Source organism: Scatophagus argus, chromosome 24 (assembly GCF_020382885.2).
Source record: "Scatophagus argus isolate fScaArg1 chromosome 24, fScaArg1.pri, whole genome shotgun sequence".
In the NCBI taxonomy this organism is placed as follows: Eukaryota; Metazoa; Chordata; class Actinopteri; family Scatophagidae; genus Scatophagus; species Scatophagus argus.
Genome location: NC_058516.1, coordinates 5313434 through 5327253, shown reverse-complemented (window position 1 = coordinate 5327253; position 13820 = coordinate 5313434). Strand labels below are relative to the sequence as shown.

Below are 13820 nucleotides of genomic sequence, written 5' to 3'. Positions count from 1 at the left end.
GACTGCAGAAAGGAGCAGTCGCCAGTGAAACGAAGACGACAAGCCAGGCCATACAAGAGGCATGAATCTCAGCTGACTTCTCGCTGAGTGGAAAATCCAATTACAAGAACCAATATCACAAGTGTGCCTGCTGGATTTCGTCACAAGTCCAAAGCAGCAGCTATCAGATGATAAAAAAATTCTTCTTCGATCTGTAAAGGTCACAAAATGGTGAAAAATTCCCATTATTACGCTAAAAAAAAAATAGTTAAATAGTTTAAATAGTCAAACAGCTTGTTTTGTAAAGCAAAGTGTCCAGAATCTGGAGATGATTATTTTATTAACATAAAAGACAAGAGACAAAAAAATGTCATTTAAGAAGCTTAAAACAGAATTAATTGGATTTGATTGATTGATTTGAAAATTTCTAAAAAAAATAATTACATTTATTGACATGCAAGCACTGTTGTCTCTTATTTCCTCTCCCATGTGACAATAATTAGCAGTGAATGGAAGAATAATTGAAAGCAAATGTTATGTGAAAAGAGGAACAAATAGTAGGAGAACATAAAGGCATCACATGTAGAAGGTCACATATGAGTAAGAGGTCATAAAATGATTTACTTCATCAATAAGTAAGCCAATTTGAAAATTAAAGCTATTATATAACTGTCTTGTAACGAATGACCATGTTATAATGAGTTATTAATAAGAAGATTCAATAAATAATTAGTTAAGAGCTTTTTAACTAATTAATATGCCCCTATAACATCAAAATTTACATTTTGGCTACATTTTATTTTATACAGCACACTTATAAGTAATACTAATAATTAAAAAAAAAACACAGAAGATAATAAAATCCAGCAACTCAGGTAAAATAATATAGGAAATAATATAGGCTAAAAGCCCACCGCAGGAGAGGGTTTTTCAATGGTTAATACAAAACAGGCCCGTGTGTGTTTAGTAAACAGCGTAATGAGCGTACGTGTGTGTGGACTACTACACGGTCCAATGAGGGGAGGGCACTTCCCTTTTACCGTGCAAATAGTGACCTGATATTTCCTCTCTGTCCCCTGTTCCCACCGCTGCACCAGTGCAATGCCAAAGCTGCAACACTAGCGAGCCGATTTTCCCATTTTCACAGCCCTTAAGTGGGGATCGCCGTCGCATTTTCACTCTTCTTCTTTCTTTTCTTTTCTGGAGCAAGCCGCGAGCGGGGTTTTCGGACATGCCTAACATCGTGCTTTTTAGCGGGAGCTCACACCACGACCTGTCCCAGAAAGTGGCTGATCGGCTGGGACTGGAGCTGGGGAAAGTGATAACGAAGAAATTCAGCAACCAGGAGACATGGCGAGTGGAGTTTTAATTTGTATGCGACTCTTACTGTTGTCTTGGCTTATGACAGTTGGCCACTTAAAGCATGAAGCGTGTATTTTTTTCCATAGGTACGGCTGATAGCTGATAGTTGCTCATGGTGCTTCAGCCTCGGTATCACATGTGGGTAGGTTAGCTTGAAGCTAACAATAGTTTACTATTGAGCGCTCTAACATCTACACGTGACTAGCTAGCCACATGTAAACACACCAGGTTAGCAAGCATATAGCCAGCTAACTCCCGTGTGTCCTTTATCGGACAGTTGTTGAGTATTTAATAAGTATACCCGGCTGGTTTGTGTAGACCATAAAATGGAGCACACCGGCAGAAGCAGAGTAGTTGTGAAATTACGTAATGTTACTTTTTTTTCCTTTGCTTTCTTTTTTTTTTGCTGCGTGTCATGCTAACTACGCTAACGTTACGTCTGCTTCCCGTGTGATCAAAGTGTCGGGCCAAATTTTGTGCGTGTTGAAAAGTGCTCCCCTGAGCCATTTCTGCTAGTCTAAACCATGTGGAGTAACCTCATACATGACGAGGGACATCTGCTTGATTTATTGGTTGTTATTAAAATGTTAGTCCCGAAATAGAAAGTTGCTAGTTTTGAAGTGGGAACTAGTTGTCAAAGGTATACTAATTCTGGCGTTACACTCCCACACCCTCCCCTACTATATTGTGAGCAAGTTATAGCTCTGAAACATGTGGATGTGATTGTACATGAATACAGACTTTTTTTTGTAGGTTTTATGTACTGATGTCCGATTTCTGACCAAAAGAAACATAGTAAGTGTGTTTCTTTTCGTGCGTCCGAAAATGGATGCTGGTTAGCTTACTGTCATTTGACGTAGATTTACGTTAGCTGGCTAACTACAGATGACACCATCTATCTCACTGCAGGTACAAGCATTTGAGAGGCTTGGACGCAGCAAAATTAAGAACTTCAGCCATAGCATCGACTATCAGATGTGGAATATTGTTTCCAAACTAAGAGAATAACTCGCATCACGCCTCCTGTTAAATAAGAATAAAGCTGTTTGAGATGCAGCAGACTGCTCTCATTACTGGCCGTTTTGCAAGCTGGTTAACTCACCAGTGCTTAAATCACATGCACTTCATTTGTGCTCATTTCCAAAGCCAAGCTGACCTTCAGTTAAATCACTGAGTTCAGCCCGAGCAGCTAGTCTTGTTTAAAATGAGCATCTCAAAGGCGTTTTACCACCTTCACTGCCTGTTTTGCAGCCTGGCCTTGAACAGAGTAAGCTCAGGTCGTGTAGCTTGTTTGAGCTCTTCTGCAGGATGACCTTTTGGCTTCCTGTCTGCCCTATTTGCTTGACTGTTGACCTGAACTCATCGTCACACCATTTGTCTGATACAGCTTTAATTCCATCCTATATCTGAATGTATTTGAGACTTATAGGATATGATCATTCAGCTTTCTAAGCATCTCACCAAAGTGCATTTTATTCTCTTTCATTGGAAGCATGCGCTGCATTAATGTACTTTGTGATCCTGTGGCTCAGTGAGCACAGCATTAACATCGTCAGAGTTGGATTTCATTCCTGCCGGGGTCACTCACTGGTGCACTCGCTTTATTGTAATGCACTTTGGATAAAAGCACCCAGCATCCACCCGACGGCATAGATTGTTTTGTAATCTTAGCACAGGAACTTAAGAGTGGGTCCCAACACTGCAGTTTCTTCCATTAAACATGGTTGGAGCTTGTAAAGGTGTCTTGACCCCATTAGCCCCTGTGAGATCCTCTCTGCGGGTGATGTTTCCACCCACAGCTCTAAAATCCAGGGAAAACTCTGATTATCCTCGCTGAGGCTTCTCTCTGGGGAACACAGCTGTTTGGGCGGCACAGAGTGCAAAACAAAGATTATTTTCTCATCCTCGCAGACTAGTGAGGAGGTGAGAACGGGACATTAACAACAGCTCTTCACACAGCTCAGATGCAGGTTTTGCCAGGTGACTCGCAGAGGTTAAGGACAAACGCAGAGGGACTGCATTTCTGGGAATTACGTGGCAGGAAGACCGTTTTTTTTGTTTGCACAGGAAGAAATAAAATTTTTGTAACACTGATCTGTTTTATGTTTGAGCATAATTGCTCTGCTGTAGGGCAGTGATTCAGATTTATGTCTGTGTGGCTGTGACAAAAGAGGACAGTTAAAAACCTTTTATGTGGAGTGATAAATTCAGTACATTATGGAAGAAAATAAGCATATATTGGTTGTATGTTCCAGTTGTAGCTCCTCAGCTCTGTCTTTCTATGAATGGAGGAAGTCATAAGGTGGTGGCTTCTTTGTTCTTTTTCCCGTCAAACTCAATTTCTTTGGCTCACCTGTAATTTAGCCCATCAAGAGCTCACTCAAATGTGTCCACTCCGAGCACAGACAAAGTTAGCATTGAGCACGCGGGCCCAGATGCTCACCCTTTGTAACTGCACGTGTCCGGTGGTCACATGACAGAGGCCACGGGGGTCCTGGTCTTGTCCCTCAGAGGAATGTTTCACACACACATGCCGCCTGCTTTGGCTTCAGTGTGTGTGTCAGGTTGGTATTGTCTGCATACCTGGCTTTGCACTTTTTAAATCCAGTTTTTCCCCTCTCCAAAACGCCCTCAGATGAGCAAGCAAGGATCTCGGCCCAAACTTGTTTCTTGACGTTCACAGCAGTTGTGTCATACGTAACTTTGATACAGGTTTTGTCTGAGTCAGGGCTGAGTGGGTGAATGTTCACTGCTCATAAATGTCTCATTGAAGCTTGAGCATCATTAAAATATGTAAAAGACTGTTGCAAAATATCAATACTGCTGCCTCGAGATGCTCAGAGCGTCATGAACCCGTCACGTCCGCCTGAAATCTTGACGTGATTCCCTCTTTTTGTCGTCCGAACAGCGTGGAAATCGGGGAAAGCGTGCGCGGAGAGGATGTGTACATTGTGCAGAGCGGCTGCGGCGAGATTAACGACAACCTAATGGAGCTGCTAATCATGATCAATGCCTGCAAGATTGCCTCGTCATCCCGCGTCACCGCCGTCATCCCCTGCTTCCCCTACGCCCGGCAGGACAAGAAGGACAAGGTAGTGAAACACACACATGGTCACCCACAGATCCTGTCGTCATATTCAGTAGTTTAACTATCTGCTCGTGTTTCACGTTATTACATTTCTCTACATCTCTTCATGAGGAAGCTGTAACACAAATACAGCTAAGACTAAATCACTTTTTTACTCTCAGTTGTGGTAATATGTTTCACATATACTGTAACTGATGCAGAAAACTGACTGGCTTTACAGTTCCCCATGCACTCTTGAAATGCAGCTACTGCCATCTTATTTCATTGATTATATTGATATTAAACTTTAGAAGAAGAAAGGTTTAGCTGAATGTTTTTTTTTTTTTTTGGAGAAATAAAAAACATGACGAGTCGCAGTTGTCATGATGGATTGCGGTGCCACTGTGTTCTTTCTCAATGGCTTATTGAAAATCCAGTAATGCGATCCCATGTTTGGCTAAACATTAAAGTTTGAAATTTTTACACCAGCCAACCCTCGTTGTCATAGGAGAAGTTCTAATCAGTAAATACTGTACATTAATAAAACCTAAAATTGTCCTTATCTGCTTATAACTGCATTAGAGTTTGTCGTAACTCCCTTCCTATCGCACTGCAGGTTGACTTGTTAACTAACTTTGCTGCGTTGTGTTAGTGAGAGTGTGACTCCAAGTAATCTGAGACATTTGCTGCTCTCAGAAAAATCTGAACTAAACACATCAGACACTCCAGCAAGGTGAGAAACCTGCTTACCCTGTGAATCATTATCTTGTGTTGCCTCAGTTGTGTATGCAGCTGCAACAGCAAATTGGCTCCATATGAAGCAACGCAGGAGCTGCGGTTTCTGCTAGTGTAATACCTGGAGAGTTTGAGTGATTCTCGCTCGTGTTTTCTTTCACTCGCTCTGCACATAAGCACCCCTTATTCGACATGTGAGGGTGTAACAGGTGAGAGTCAAAGCTCTGCAAACACATGCTGACTCGAGGGTTAAAGGAAAGTTTTTCAGATCGAGAATTAACTTTTTAAAAATTTCTCCCGGCTTTGTGTTTGTTTGGAAACGCAATGCAGATTTAAGCTGTCTTAAACGCGCTCTGTTTGACAACACTCTGAGCACAACACTACATTCGGGTCTTTACGTTTCAGTCCAAGCTCCGCATTTCCTCTGAGCTCTCGCACAGCTCAGTCATCATCTCCAGGTAGTCGAGTGTTTTGTCAACAAGCCCTGAAGCCGGCTGCCTGACGTGTACATCTGCACAAAGTTGACTTTTGAGTGAACAGGCCTGTGCAGGGTTGAGATTTTTACAGTGGCCAACACTAATGGAAAGGTCACAGGTAAAGTCCTGACAGAACGTCCTCTTTAAATGTCAAATACTGGCAGTGACTGGCGGTTGAACTACAAGCTCACACAACATGGTTTTGACAATGGAATAAAAATAAAAGAAAAATGAAAACCTTTCTCACTTTAAGTGACTGTGTCTCGATGTTTTTCCCAGAGTCGGGCACCCATATCAGCCAAGCTGGTGGCGAACATGCTGTCCGTGGCTGGCGCTGACCACATCATCACAATGGACCTCCACGCCTCACAGATCCAGGTGAGTTGGCAGGCTTTTACAGCAGAGGCTCCCAGCATGTTTGTGGTTGTGCCTCAGAAACTGGGCTGAGGTTGTGTGAATGACTTGTGTGGTTTTGGCATCTGTTATGAGAATCTAGTGTGTAGCCGTCTCTCCAGTGTTGTCATGGAGGCTCTTCAGTGTCCTGCTTCATTCGGGCCCCTGACACCTAAGCAGGACTTCTGTTCGGCCTGTCTTAATGTCCAGTGGGAGCTACAAGTCCCCGTGTTGAGGACGCAGGTGGTCAAACAAATTCTGTAAATACTGAACTATGAGCACCAGAGCCCCACAGAAGTGTGTACTGTGCCTGCACCTCTTCTCTTTGTACACACACACACACACACACACACACACACACACACACACACACACACACACACACACAGTGCTTGTATTACCGACTTCCTGTCTGCCCTGATGTTTACATTAACAGTTTTGTGCTTATGATATCCAACAATCACGAAACTGCTTGCGGGAGTAGAGTTAAATGTTGCCAAAACACAGGAGTTAGTGGTGGACTTTTTGGCAGGAGCCGTGGAGACCACCTGTCATCAACAACAGTGGATTTCAACCCGCGTGCAACTGCGAAATCCTGGCAGTGACAAACTATGTAAATGTAAAACGTCGCCAAACAGTCGCGGTCTGCTCTGCGTTACGATGTTTTGTACCCAAACCACCTCCATGTGGCTGAAGTCGGCGCTCTTTAAGGTACGAGCTCCTTGTTTTGTCTGAACCGGTCCCACTTCTCCTCCTCCCTTCTTCACACCACGTTCACTGTCCTCCTCCAAAGAGCATAATATGAAACGATACAATGAGTGAAACACAGCAGAGGCAGACTAGTGAAGTAGCGAAGGAACTCGGTGGAGAACTTCCTCACTTTTACTCTGCGGTTTGGCGTCACGTCAGCTGAGGACAGGAGACGGCAGCTGAGGACAGGAGACGGCAGCTAGACAAAGTGGTGTGTACCAGAATTGTTGGATGTGATCTCCATAAACTGGTGGAAATCTCTTAAGGCCAGATTACAAAAGACCGGCGAGCAGTGATATTTGAGTCAGCATAGTTAGCTGTTTGCTGTTAAGACGGGCAGCTAGACACAGTTATTGATCAGCGTTTACAATAGCCAGTAGTGCCGAGTGTTCGTTATAGGAAGCAAAATGTTGTCCTGTGATTTTATAAATGTGTCTGGGTTGAGTTACATGTGTGCATCGCGGTGTTTTCTCAGCCGAATTTAGTCTGTTAGCTTCTGTTGTTGTCCGTGCGGGGAAAACAAGGTAACTTTGTGTTGTTGTTTTCGCTTTTTTTTGAAGGGATTCTTCGACATCGCCGTAGACAACCTTTATGCAGAGCCTGCTGTTCTGCAGTGGATCAGAGAAAATATCCCCGAGTGGAAAAACTGCATCATCGTGTCCCCAGACGCCGGCGGTGCAAAACGGTAAGAGGACGGAGACTCGGCGAGAGCTCGTTGACGTGCATGAGTCTTTGTTTGCAATTTTTGAAGGCGAGCTTCAGTTCCCTGCCTCACAGTATTTAGCAGTTAAAGGATTATTACGTGTTTAATGGGTCTGTCTTCCCGTCTCCTGTTCAGCGTGACGTCCATCGCGGACCGCCTGAACGTGGACTTTGCCCTCATACACAAAGAGAGGAAGAAGGCCAACGAAGTGGACCGCATGGTGCTGGTGGGAGACGTCAAGGACCGCGTGGCCATCCTGGTGGACGACATGGCCGACACCTGTGGCACCATCTGCCACGCTGCCGACAAGTCAGAGTCATTTGAATCTCTTGTGCCTCATGTTTGATCTGTTAAAGAAAATCATCATGAAAACTGAACAGGAAGTGAAGAATCACGCGAGTTATAATAAATTCTGCATTCATAGTTTTCATTTCTCCTTTTAGGCTGATTGATGCCGGCGCGGTAAAAGTCTACGCCATCCTCACGCACGGCATTTTCTCCGGCCCGGCCATCTCTCGCATCAACAGCGCCCCGTTCGAGGCCGTGGTGGTGACCAACACCATCCCACAGGAGGAGAAGATGAAGGCGTGCCCGAAAATACAGGTGAACAACACACATAAAATAGTTTTGGTTTGATTTTTGTTCACTTCCTGCCCTCCTCGGCCACGTGAGTCTGCTTTTCTCTCCTTTTCTCTGCTCTGATCTTACGTTTGCCAGACTAGCAGTTCCGGTTGCCTTTACTTCAGATGTTAACATGAGAGTTAATGTGTAGCACTTGGATTCACATTAACCCTCCAGAAATACGTCACTTTCACAACTTTTTCGTTCCATTCGAGTCTGCAGCTCAGTAATAATAGAGAATAAAACATCAACAGCAACATCAGTGTCTTTGAATAGCAGTCAGGCCAAAGTCCAACTCTAATACTTCATAAATAGTGAAAGGAAAAGCACAAGTTAAACTTCAACAACATGTTTAATTGCTGTGAATGGTTTGGTAGTTTGTCTCCCAGAAGTATTATATTCCAAAATGTACTTTATATACAGCTCTACAAGTCCCCGTTTGATTTTCAGTGCTTCATAAAATTTAAGCAGACTTGGCTTCACGTTTCTTTCACATTCTCGTTGCTTCGATTCTGCCCGCGCTGTGATCAGATGTCGCCGTGTCGATTGGTCAGGTGACCGATGACTTTTCAGAGGGAGGACTTGCTAGCTGCTGTTACTGCCTTCCTGTTCTTCTAACTAAATGGGATGCATCCTTGCTCATGCATAACAAACTCCCACCTGCAAACTCTTAACTTAAAGGAAGACACCTCACAGCGTAGTGAAATCATAATAGCCAGGTTATAATACAGAGAAAGCAGGTTTTCTCACGTGTGAATTGTTGTTCCCTCCAGGTCATCGACATCTCCATGATCCTGGCCGAGGCGATCAGGAGAACCCACAACGGCGAGTCAGTGTCCTACCTCTTTAGCCACGTACCCTTGTAAAGAGGGAGAGGGGGCGACCCTGGGCCGCCTCTCTCCCCCCCACCTCCCCACCCTGCCCCATCAGGTCACTCACCTGGCACCTGTTGCCACATTTCCTCCAGAAAAGCTCAAAAAACGAGCCTGATGTTTTTGGCCAAACACCTTGTGACTGTTTTAAGGTCACTCCCACACATCCTCTTTGACATTTTCCACCAGGAGACCAGAGCGACAATATCACTTCATTCTCCGAAGACCAAGTTTATATTTATGAGCATCTCTTTTTTTTTTTTTTTTGCATTCCTTCATGTCATGTGCAAAGAAATATTTTGACCCTTTCCCTTTCTGCTTCGCAAAGTAATAAAAAGAAAAATAGTGAAAATGTGAAATGTGCACCTTTCTTCCCCTCAAGTGTTTGCTTTAAGAGCTGCTACAAGTATTAAAATAACAGAGCCTAATCCTTTCCTAATGCTCCGTTGATTGTAATAGGGTATGCTTAGCGCCATCATCAGGCCACAGACGGGAGCTGCACCACAAGTGGAAATGTGTGGATGTGACCACAGACACGAACGTCAGCCGAATCGGAGAACACAGGTCGTTCACTCAGTTTTTTGGGGTTTTCATAGCGAGCCTCGTGAATGTGCTGAAGTGTCTTACCTCTGCAGTGTCATATCCCCCAACGTAAGCTACTGTCAACCTTCTCTCCCTCGATGTTATACAGTTTCAGCTTTGCCAACTGTCTGACAGGTCTGTCGTTGATTCAGGGTGTCTAACGGGGGGCGTAGCGGGTGCTGCGCTCACGTTCCAAGAGGTCACGAAAAGAAACTGAGCCCAAAGCTTTGTTTTATAGTGTTAAGAATTCAACCGTGATTTGACATGAGGATGGTGTAATTGTAATCATAGCTGTAAGGGGTCGCCGTAGTTCCAGTGAGGCACGTTTCATTGTTTGCCTGTAGGTGGATTTATAGTAAAACTAATAAAAAAAAAAGTTGGTGGAAAAGCATGATGTATTTTTTTTATATGTAACACTTCAACCTCTTTGACAATAAAGCTTTGACAATGACTTACAGACCTGCTTGTCCTGCTTGTGTTTGAGTTTCTTTTCATGTGTTTACTGTTTTATTTCCTAAAGTTAGGGGACTTGACAGATTTTTTTTTTTTACCTGCACATCCTCAAATGCATCTCTCAAACAGAGGACTTTGCTGTTGGTTTGTTTGTTGGTTACCTTTGAGATTTTTTATTTTTTTACTATAGAAAACATAACACGAACTTATAAAATACCACATATTGTTTAAAAAAAAAACAACAATCTGCTGGGATATCAAATTTAACCAGAGACGTTTTTTCCCTTTAAACTTCTCACATGCTTTTATTTAAAGGAAATTTTAAGATTCAGACAGGTGAAAATTGATCTGAATTTGAAGTCATCTTCCATCTCTGAATTGTCTGTAGTTCAACCCAGAAACACCATAGTGATCAAAAGTCATGATTAGCTGCTTGTCTAAGGCACTTTTGAATTCGGATAGATTTTTGCATTGATATTTTACCTCTAATCTGATTAGATTTATGAATTTATGACAGTAGAAACTGAATTTCCTTCATGTTCCGGGACGCTGAGGAGCGGAGATTAAACGTCCACCACCAGGGGGAGCCATTTGTACACGAATGCGCAGAGCAGCTGCAGAAAGCTCAAAGCAATGAGGCGAAATAATGTGCCACTCAGGTGACACTTTTCGTCCCAAATGCAGCCGAACTAATGGTGTCTTTTAACTAAAACAGCCATGATGACTGTACACAGAAGTGCGGGGATGCTGTACTGGCATACAACTGTGATAGCATAAAGGGTGGCGTGTAGCACTCAGCGCCACATGGCTGCTGCACAGCAGAAGAAACACATGAAATGGTTTTATTGGCATTTATTTTCTTCGGAAGCGGATCATCTGAGGCTCTTTTCGGAGGTTTCAGTGTTTGGTTTCAGCACTGAGGTTGGATGGCTTGCGTCTCTCCAGCAGGGGGATACGGAGGATGGGAACTGGTGATGTCAGATGTCATTAGCATATTTCTGACTATAACTAATGCTTGCGCAAAGACGCGCCACTACTGCTGCAACGCACTGACCAGAAACGTTCCAGCCGCCAGCCGACACTTTTGGTGAGCCCCATTCAACAAATAATTTCTATTCTTTCAGCTTTATTGTCTGCAAATGTAACGGAGAGTTAAACTAAGAGGTAATGTGAGGAATGTTATCCAGGCGCTTGGGGGCAGAAAGAAGATGTGCCAAACAGCTAAGGGGGGACAAAAGATCAGATAAATTAGGTTTTAAGTGAATGCAGCTTGTTTTTGTATTTTTTTAGCTCTTAACAGGGTGGGATGTGACAACAGGGCAGGCATGTGTGTTATGTCTTTGTCCTAAGGGCACACACTCATGCATATCAGCCTGTTTCCTTTGTTGCCGTTTGTGGGCGAGCTGCATGCGCCTGGTTCCGTTATGAAAAATTATGTTTCAACGCGCTTTATCAGGCTGTGAAAACGCCTGGTGGTTTGGGTTTTTTTGGTTTTTGCTTGTTGTTCTCCCCCCTCCTCTTTTTTTTTTTGAAATTGTGGGGTTGAACTTGGATTTTCAGGACCGAGACGAAATGTGCAGAAATGCCAATCTGGGCGGTGGTTCCTCCAGATTGCACCCCAAAGGGAGAAGTACGTGACAAGTGAATTTGCGGATGTTGCACGCAGCCCTCCATGTGGAAAGCCCCTGCGTGGACACCCGCAAATCACCATTTCACTCCAGAATAAGATCACTTTTATTGTTCGCACGCTGGTTTTCAACAACACGTAGACGCAAGCATTCGGTTTTCAGCCCTTTTTTCACGATTCGTCTCTCGCTTCTGCCCAGCTTGGGAACTGCTTTTGTTATGTAAATCGTCCTGGACTGGCTTCATTGTCTGGAGCAGCCTGTCCCCTGCGTGCAGCATCCCGGGCTGTGTGTCGGATAACGGGATGGATGGCAGTCACATCTCGCTGGGAAAAGCCGCAGGCGAACAAAAGAAAGCGGACGCGGCCGCACGCGTTAGAGAGAACGTGTCGTCTGCGGTTGCGCACGTAGTTTAAGTGAACAAATTATTACTGTTTTAAATTATTTTTTTATTTTTTGACAACTGAGATTTAGGCAACGCCCTTAGACTGACCAAGACGTCAGGGTGAACCACGTGCTCGGATGGTTTTTACCTTCACATTAACAAAGTGAACACTGGACCCGCCTCATAATTTCACATTAGATTTATTTATGTTTATGTAACCGTTTCCTGCGGGAGCTCCTGGGTGGGCGGACACCTGAAGTTTGGGCACTTACGTGGCTTTGCTCAGCTTTCTTGCTCACTTTCTTACAGATCTGCAACCATGAGCGACAAGCCTGATGTTTCAGAAGTGACCAGCTTCGACAAGACCAAGCTGAAGAAGACAGAGACGCAGGAAAAGAATTCCCTGCCGACAAAAGAAAGTAAGCCTCCAAGTTCTGCACTTCCATCAATGGATGTCTTGGCCCATTGTGGTCTTTGTCCAGTTTTTCATTGGGATTCTCATACCTCCTGTCTCTTCCCCCCTCCTCCTCCTCCTCCTCCCCTGCAGCCATCGAACAGGAGAAGGCAGAAACGTCATGAAGCCCCTCCCTCCCGTCATGCACTGTACACCCCCTCCTCCTCCTGCATTGCCTTGTTTTCAGTCACTTCTTTTAGCTGTATAACCTTGTAACCGAAATTATGACACAACGACGATAACCACGCTGCACAGCCTGCAGACGGATGATGCCTTCGTCAGGGCGGTCAGCCCCGTCCCCCGTCCCCCGTCCCCCCCCTCCTCACACCCGCCCACCCGCAACAACCTCAACCACCTTCAGGCTCGTCTTCCTGTTGAGAGATGAGGATGATTTGTCTGAGGCGGAGGGTGGAGGGGGGAATCTGCAAGAGGGTCTTCTTGTCCCACACCACCTGAAGCACCACCAACGTTGACGTGCAGCAGAGGAACGTCAGGAACGAGGGCGTGGCCTGCGTCCCAGGAAGCTCATCATTGTCTCATCACCGACACCCAACTTCCTGTGTGGCTGCTTTTGCGCCAAAGCTGAGGCGTCAAGCTTTTTTTTTGGTTTTTTTTTGGGTTTGATTTTTCGTGTTCTAATTTTCGGAAATGCACAACTTTGTTTGTACGCTGGCCAAAATGTAAATGCCCCAAAAATTGATACTGTTGTCTGTCACGGTGTTTTTTTTTCTTTTGTATGTACACAAGGATCAAAAAAAAAGTGTAACGGATTCCAATTAGATCTGGGAGATGCTCAAATGGACCTGATTTGCGGTTAAATTGTAACACCCTTTTGTCAGAGTGATTCTGGATAGCTTTTGTGTTGCAATCTGTCTTTGAATTGTCTGAAATGAGGAAAAGGAGGAAAACAATATTACCAGTGATTGATTCCATGTGTTTGCTTTCGACCGTAGATCAAAATTCTTCGATTTCTTTGGAGTTCCAGCAGTCATGTTACTCTGCCACAAACCATTACCAGAAATGGAAAAACCGTGAAATGTTGTAATAAAAAAGAATTTGTTACTAAAGAACTGTGCTGCAGAGTGCTTCTTCTGAATCCCGAGACGTCGCCGCACAACCGCCACCTCATTTTCAGAAGCGGAGGTTCACTTAATGCTGCCGTAGCTTAGATTTTAGGCAGCTCGTCGTCGTTCTAACCCACTTTGTCACACTTGTCACACCATCTCACGCCCTCCACATGGCAAACAATTCCTGAGTGTTACTTAAGGGATGAGGCCGTGCATTATTGAATGGCTTAAACTTGTCCACAGCAGGCCTGGCAGGGATTTACCAGCACAGGAGGTGAAGTCTGTGTCCGTGTGTG

The 13820-nt window shown here is 44.4% G+C and overlaps 2 protein-coding genes across 2 annotated transcripts; both read left to right on the top strand.

Moving 5' to 3' along the window:
* The first annotated feature begins 1026 nt into the window (after positions 1-1026).
* LOC124055365 (ribose-phosphate pyrophosphokinase 2) lies at positions 1027-9997 on the top strand. Its single transcript, XM_046382142.1, has 7 exons — positions 1027-1332; positions 4250-4433; positions 5899-5997; positions 7323-7447; positions 7601-7774; positions 7909-8068; positions 8860-9997. Exons 1-7 carry the CDS (start codon positions 1211-1213, stop codon positions 8950-8952), a joined length of 957 nt encoding a protein of 318 aa, XP_046238098.1. The 5' UTR covers positions 1027-1210; the 3' UTR covers positions 8953-9997.
* Positions 9998-10923: 926 nt separating this feature from the next.
* On the top strand, positions 10924-13524 carry LOC124055366 (thymosin beta-12). The gene is made up of 3 exons (XM_046382143.1): positions 10924-11080; positions 12313-12422; positions 12551-13524. Exons 2-3 carry the CDS (start codon positions 12323-12325, stop codon positions 12580-12582), a joined length of 132 nt encoding a protein of 43 aa, XP_046238099.1. The 5' UTR covers positions 10924-11080; positions 12313-12322; the 3' UTR covers positions 12583-13524.
* The last annotated feature ends 296 nt before the right edge of the window (positions 13525-13820 follow it).